The sequence below is a fragment of the Pyrus communis genome, chromosome 16, assembly GCF_963583255.1.
Source record: "Pyrus communis chromosome 16, drPyrComm1.1, whole genome shotgun sequence".
Lineage (NCBI taxonomy): Eukaryota > Viridiplantae > Streptophyta > Magnoliopsida > Rosales > Rosaceae > Pyrus > Pyrus communis.
In genome coordinates, this window is record NC_084818.1 from 4,266,043 (window position 1) to 4,272,651 (window position 6,609).

Below are 6,609 nucleotides of genomic sequence, written 5' to 3' on the forward strand. Positions count from 1 at the left end.
TTCCTTAACTTTCCTTTACTTTTTTCACTTTAGTCACTTTCATTTCAATTGTTAGCATGTTTGATTTTTTTTGAGAATAATGTTAGTTGTAGCACTTTCGTGCCGACAGATTTTTTCAAGTCCTCGCTATTCAAAGTCGGTATTTCACGTGTCATCGTATAAATAGAGAAATGATATGTCTTACGGTATTTTTTTCATTTTTGTACTATGACACTTATCGAGTTTTTGAAAGAATTTAGCTTTGAAACGTTCGATATCACTGATACGATTGACATGTATAACTTTCTTGTCATATATTGTTGCATCATTGACACAAACACCACGTGTGGCATGGAAATGTGTTTACAACTTTAATAGATGTGAACTTTGTATATGTTGAAAATGCGACGCGAATCATGTGATTTGTAGATGTGATTCAAATAGGAGTACTCATTTTTAGTCTTGTAGTCTTGTTTATTTAGCAAGCAAAGTCATACGGCCCCGTTTGATGGGTTGAATGTGGTTCGGCCTTAGGAAGAAGATTAGATTGGTAGTGACTTGTAACTTACGTATAAAGGATATGTTAAATAATTTACTCTATTTTGAAATGGTAACCTATTATATCACACAACAAATAACAAACTGAACTCAAATCAATTTTAATTAATTATATCCTATTTCATCCAGTCTACCAAATGCCGCTGCATGTCTAAAATTGTTAAAAGAAAACTAAATGGCATGGTGTTAGTTGCATATTACTTTACCCCCATTGGATTCCATGTATTAAATTGATTTATCTGTTTTTTTATGATTAGGACTTGACTTCAAACCCAAACTAAACAGTATTTAATGACAATGTAATAACTAACAAGATCACAAAGAATCAAAGTGAAAATCGAGTAATGTAATTGTTTTATTTAATTATTATTTTATTTTTAACTTTTTCTTTCCATGTTTTTTGGTTGGAAATGGAGGTAGATTGTCTGCTCTCTTGTTTGGGTATCATTTTCATCCCCTCCTATGTTATGCGATCACGGTTAAATCACGTTAATATTTTATATTAATTTTTTAATAGAGATAATAAAACAAAAAGTAATAAAAATATAAAATATTAACGTGTTTTAATCGTGACGGAATAAATAAAAAAGAATGAAAAACACATCCAAACAGGAGGGGAATTTCCAAAAGCTACCGCCACTTGGTTTCTCATTCCGCATATCACATGCAGCTCGTGTCGTGTTGCCTAGAAACTTCAAGGACAAGAATAAAAAGAGGAACTTGTTTCCAAAAGGAAAGAAATATTTTATAATTCGTTTTGCTGCAATTAAGATCCAACATACAGGACGAAACGACTCCGTTTCCCATATCACTAACAACTCGAATTCTCTCTCGTCCTTTATTGTCATCACCTCTTGACGAATGTTACAAATGTTGTCACGCACAACAGGTGGCACGAAGAAGACGCCTATATGGGGCCACCGCCGTTTGGACGGAAAAATTAAAAGTGCTTTCGAATAAAAGGACTAATTGCAACGATGAAATTATTTGAAAGTATTTTTAAAATAATTAAGTATTTATTTGAAATTATTTTTAAAATGATAGAAAACGTGTTTGGTAAAAATATATTTTAAATCAATTCTTAGCAAAAAGACGGTGAATTAAAAAGCACTTAAAGTGAAGCACATAACTAGTTTATGTGCTTCTTCTACAAAGCACTTGAAGTGCTTTTGAAACCCACAAACATTTCACTACACTACTTTTGAAATCCAAAAACACTTTCTAAAAATGTTTCTAGTCATTTTAAAAGCACTTTCAAAATAACTCATAAACTTAAACTACCAAAAACATTTTTGACAATGTTTGACATGAAAAAAAGAAGTATTTTCAATTGTAAAAAATACTTGAAATGACTTATGTGTCAGGCGCTTATCCATAAGGTATTTACATTTTTATAAAATATTCTTCTAATAAACGCGCTATCACTCTAATCACTTATGAACAAAAAAATTATTAGAGAAGCACTTTCAAACAGGTCCGACATCTTCCAAAAAACATTTTCAAGTATTTTTTGAAAATAATCAAGTTTTTGTAAAATCTCAGTATGCTTTCATCAAAAGCTCTTGCGACCAGAAGTGCTTCTACAAAAGTAATCGCAAACGGGGCCATAAATTGTTGTAAATGAGTGGTGCTGCTGAAGTAGCACGAGCTTCTCAAAGGGACCTTCGGTTGGCAAATCGTAAAGCTGCCGGTCCACTCATACTTATGCCTTGGTATTTCCATATGACGCTTGATTGGTTATTGCGAGCCTTCTAATCCATGTAAAGTGTTCACACCAACTCCACTTCCTGAGCACAAAGCCATTCCTCTCAGAAAAAGGTAGGGAAAAGCGAGGTAGCTGTGCCATGTCCATGTGGTCACACCAATTCCACTTCCTAACATTTCCAGCTCCAATTATAGTAGAAAATCTTAACGAAACACTTCTGATACCGTTCACTTTTAACATTAACGACATTTTTACTCTAAAAAATCATTCCTGATACTATTCACTTACAACACATTTTTGTCATTTGATTAAAACTCGAAGTTTTCAAGCTATTTTCATTAGGTTTTCTTTTATTGTACCAATAATTGTTGTAAGAACAGTCCAAATGGAAAGTAATGAGTTAAAAGAGTGCAGTTAGATAAAAGAGTGCCGAAAATTGGACATAAAAGAGCGTATGAAGGACCGAGGCAAACTCAATTCTACATTTATATTACACCAACATGAAAGAACTCGGAATTCAGGTAAAACTAAGAGATAAAGGGTACAAGAAGTCTCAAGCTCAACAGACACGAGGAAAGAAATCGGATTTCAGGTAAAACAAAGGGAATCAGGGTACAAGAGCGAATTTATGGTGCAGTTCTAGGGAGTTGTTGCGGTGGGGGGCAGCGAGATCAATTCAAACGTCTAGAAGACCAAGAAAGAATCTAATGGACATGGAGAATAAACTCGGAGAAACAATTAGTTAGACCATACGTGAACTAGACCGAGCCTATTGCCCGTGTAGATCTCGTTGCGCTCTTCGTCGTAGAAGAGGGCAGTAATGTCTTCCAAGGCTTCTGCAACTGTACTCCTAATTCGGGAGGAAAGGGACCGCTTCTTCGATTTGCAACTGCTGCCACAAGCCTCACCACTACAAATGCATGCTTTTTCAGCGTTGTTGGTTGCTCTTATCTTAGCAAGGCATTTTCCAGTCAAGATATTGCTGATATTGATGGATCCGGCTGCAAAAGAGATGCAAACACCGTTAGAGATCCAAAGACATAATGGACCCTCCATCCAATTAGATCTCCAAAGGTGATCCAGTGGTGGATAGCCCAAGATCAGACTAGATATTGGTAGTAAGGCAAAAAACAACTTTACCATTTCCTTCCGACAATGGATCATCAGAATCAGCCTTGCAGTAAGAAATAATAAGATCCTGGTCACTAGTAATATATATGTTATTGGTATTGCAGTCGGGATGCCACAAAAGATGATCCTCAAATGAAGTCACAAGTTCTCCTCTAAAGTTCCAAACAGCCACTGTTCGATTCCGAAACGTCAAGAATAACTGATTCTCATATAGAAATATGAAGGCTGATGGGGTCATGAATTGAGTTCTGCTTACTTCTGTCATCTCAAAATTGCGAACCTACATATGATAGCAGTCAGACGGGTAAATCCAAATGAATAAATTATAGTACTTCTGCAAGATATCAAGAAAGTCCTCACATCAAGAATTTGAAGGTTCTCATTTTCTTGCTTTACAAGAAGCTTCTCGTTGAACTGTTCAATGAAATCCACCTTCTTATTCCGATGAAGGAGATGGTTAAAGGATTTGAGAACAGTACCATCCTCTATAGACAGAATCTTAAGAGGAACATGACTGCTAGCTTTAGTAAAAATCAACAGCATGATCCCAGGACTGTAACAGAAACAAAAGAAAAATTGGAAAACAGAAGCAACATAAATGTCCACTAAGCAATAACAAAAGGAAAACCAAACGCATAAACCACCACTAGTGCGAGTGTGTGGCCACACACACACGTTTAAGAAGAAGAGGCGTCCAAACTAAGCTTACCTGATCTTAATCTCTTGGACATGCTTATCCGATATGGAGTACAACATTGTATAGTTTTTCAGATCAAACACCTTGTATATACTGGTAACAATATAGAAGCATAAGGAAGGTAAATCAAATCAAGAAGACAATAGTGTATTAAAAACAAATACCGATAAGATATTTACCTATCCTGTGCAGAATAAGTAAGAACCTTCCCATTTACATCATCGAACTCTACAAAACCAGGCCATTTCAGTGACTCGGATTCAAAAAGAGCAAATCCAGCATCTGGTTTACCCCTTCGTATGTATCTGGATCATACAATTTGACAGAATATTCAGAAAGAAATAAGAGAAGATGGAAGTAAATTGGGACAACTACACTGTTGTTTCTTTTGAACTTCCTTTCCTTTTCTGTGTGTCTAGAATGAAGGGGGGAGAGTGGAGAAATTTTACTTACTCAATCCTTGTGCTTCTGCATTTCAAAGAACTGAAGTTGTCTGAAGCATAAACCGAGACAGTGATAAGTGAGTCATTGTTTTTATTGTAAAACAAGCTTCTTATCACTTCATCAGGACTGACATTCAGAAAGCATATTCTCTGGTTGGTTTCTGCATACAACAATATAAACATTACATATTCCCTTTTTTCAAACATTTATAGGTTATAAGACTAGTGCATGTAATATAAGATCAGAAATACAGATAATACAGCTACTACCTCGGCTAAATGCTGCACAAACACCAGACTGTGCAAGGGCAAACACAATGTCACGTGCTGCTACAATTTCAATAATTTTGGACCTCTTTCGCAGGAAAGGCAGAACCATGGCACAATGACCTTTCGGATCATGTGTATCATATTCCTCCTATGCATCCAAATATCATGACAAACAGAAATTAGGTTTTGCAGACACGCACTAACACCGCAAGTAAAAAAAAATTCCACTCATAGTTCAAATGCATGTGTACACAATAAAATGAGACAACTAGACAGCACAAATTCAAAACACCAATCTTGAAACTCAAAACTTCCTTACTGCATCGTTGTGCTTCTTTATACAGAATGCTTTCAAGTGTTGGCATTAGTAACACGACATGGACCCGGAACAACTACTCATGGCACTACAAATTTGATGGTAAGAACCTCACATGAATAAAGGACGCATTAGCCCAAACTTATCAGGAAGTTTTAACTAAAACATTCACACACACGAATACAGAAGCATAAGTACGTTTATGCTGATTGAATGCCACGGGGAGGATTTTCTGCTAGGGAACTTGACAAAGTAAATCCATTTCTTAACAGCTAGCAGAAAGATCAATCAAAATTAAGCTAAAAATGCAAAAAAATCATAGCAAAAACCCCTTTTTTTTTAAGTTTTGTGAGAGGATCTAGCATCCTAATAACTTATCAACAAAAACCCATTACTTAGTTTTGGTTTTCGAATTAAATCAAAACCATTGAACCAAACATAACAGGTAAAAAAGCATCAAAGCCCCAAGCTTTCCTTCCATTAAATAAATAAACAATTCAAAGATAGAGACAGTACCTGGAGGCGAATATTGCGAAACCTCTCTTGGGCATCGCTCATAGTGAAAGCACGGTCGCGCTTGGAGCTGATTTCGCGCCTCTGAAGCTTCTTAACGCTGTTGACGAACCCATCAACCCCACCAATACGAGGTCGTTTCTTTGCCACCACCCTCCTACCGTTACAAGGCCGAGGACTCGCAGAGATTCTCCTTCCCCCTTCCATCAATTTCTCTCACAGAAAAACCCCAATAAACTCACTTCAAACCCAGAACCAGAGACTAACACATATCTACTCCTCCAATTCCTCTTTAATTACCCAATTTCTTATCTTTTGCAGCATCGCATAAACCCTAAAAGCTCAGGGAAAGCAAATTCGAGAGGAGAATAAACAAAAATTCTAGGGTTTTAGCTGCAGAGACACCCACCCACCCACACACACACACACAACCCTAATTTCAGTGACAAAACGGCGTCGTCTCCCTCTCTCTCTCTCTCTCTCTCTGTGTAAGCGGAGCACTCGGAGGTCGAGCTCTGTGACGGAGAGAGATTTTTGTTGTCGGATTGTGGATGCTCAGTGTGTCCAGCTCTGATTCATTTTAAAGAATACTGTTTATTTTAATAAAAAAATCATATTTTTACGTAAAATAACAATCTTCGTACTATTTATTTTACCTTCTATTTCTCCTTTATCATTAAAATTTAAAATTTTCAAGTATTTTTTATTAGTTTTTTTTTAAAAAAAATCTCTCCTTTTGGAAAAGTTGACGGCAATTACCGTGGGCTTTTATATAAAATATTAGACCGGAATGAGCCCATCAAAGTGTCTGGGCCAACATTGTTGGGTTTCGGATGGTTATCATGACGCGCAATTGTAATTTCGAAGCCCGGTTTAAAGCCCAAACTATGAATTTGGTTCTTTTTCTTTAGTGCTTCAATGAAATAAGCACACGGCAAGTGAAATCGCTTTTTTTTATGATTCATAAGCTCTTCAAGTTTTCTTCCAAATGTAGGTA

At 36.2% G+C, this 6,609-nt stretch overlaps 1 protein-coding gene across 2 annotated transcripts; it reads right to left on the reverse strand.

Moving 5' to 3' along the window:
• Positions 1-2,699: 2,699 nt before the first annotated feature.
• LOC137719580 (uncharacterized) lies at positions 2,700-6,170 on the reverse strand. Of its 2 annotated transcripts, XM_068458619.1 has the most exons (8): positions 5,616-6,170; positions 4,784-4,931; positions 4,524-4,674; positions 4,250-4,375; positions 4,083-4,163; positions 3,734-3,926; positions 3,383-3,653; positions 2,700-3,243 (listed from the first exon to the last, which is right to left on the reverse strand). In XM_068458619.1, exons 1-8 carry the CDS (start codon positions 5,817-5,819, stop codon positions 2,981-2,983), a joined length of 1,437 nt encoding a protein of 478 aa, XP_068314720.1. In that variant the 5' UTR covers positions 5,820-6,170; the 3' UTR covers positions 2,700-2,980. The 2 variants fall into 2 exon arrangements, with proteins under 2 accessions (XP_068314720.1, XP_068314721.1); XM_068458620.1 differs by lacking the exon at positions 4,083-4,163.
• Positions 6,171-6,609: the final 439 nt, after the last annotated feature.

What these genes read in the sequence shown, in the direction of transcription:
- LOC137719580 (XM_068458619.1), bottom strand. Translation starts at nt 5,819, where the DNA reads ATGGAAGGGGGAAGGAGAATCTCTGCGAGTCCTCGGCCTTGTAACGGT. An exon ending in TTGTGCAGCATTTAGCCGAG is followed by an intron (nt 4,675 to 4,783) that starts GTAGTAGCTGTA and finishes TGTTGTATGCAG; the next exon opens with AAACCAACCAGAGAATATGC. An exon ending in AGAACCTTCAAATTCTTGAT is followed by an intron (nt 3,654 to 3,733) that starts GTGAGGACTTTC and finishes TATCATATGTAG; the next exon opens with GTTCGCAATTTTGAGATGAC.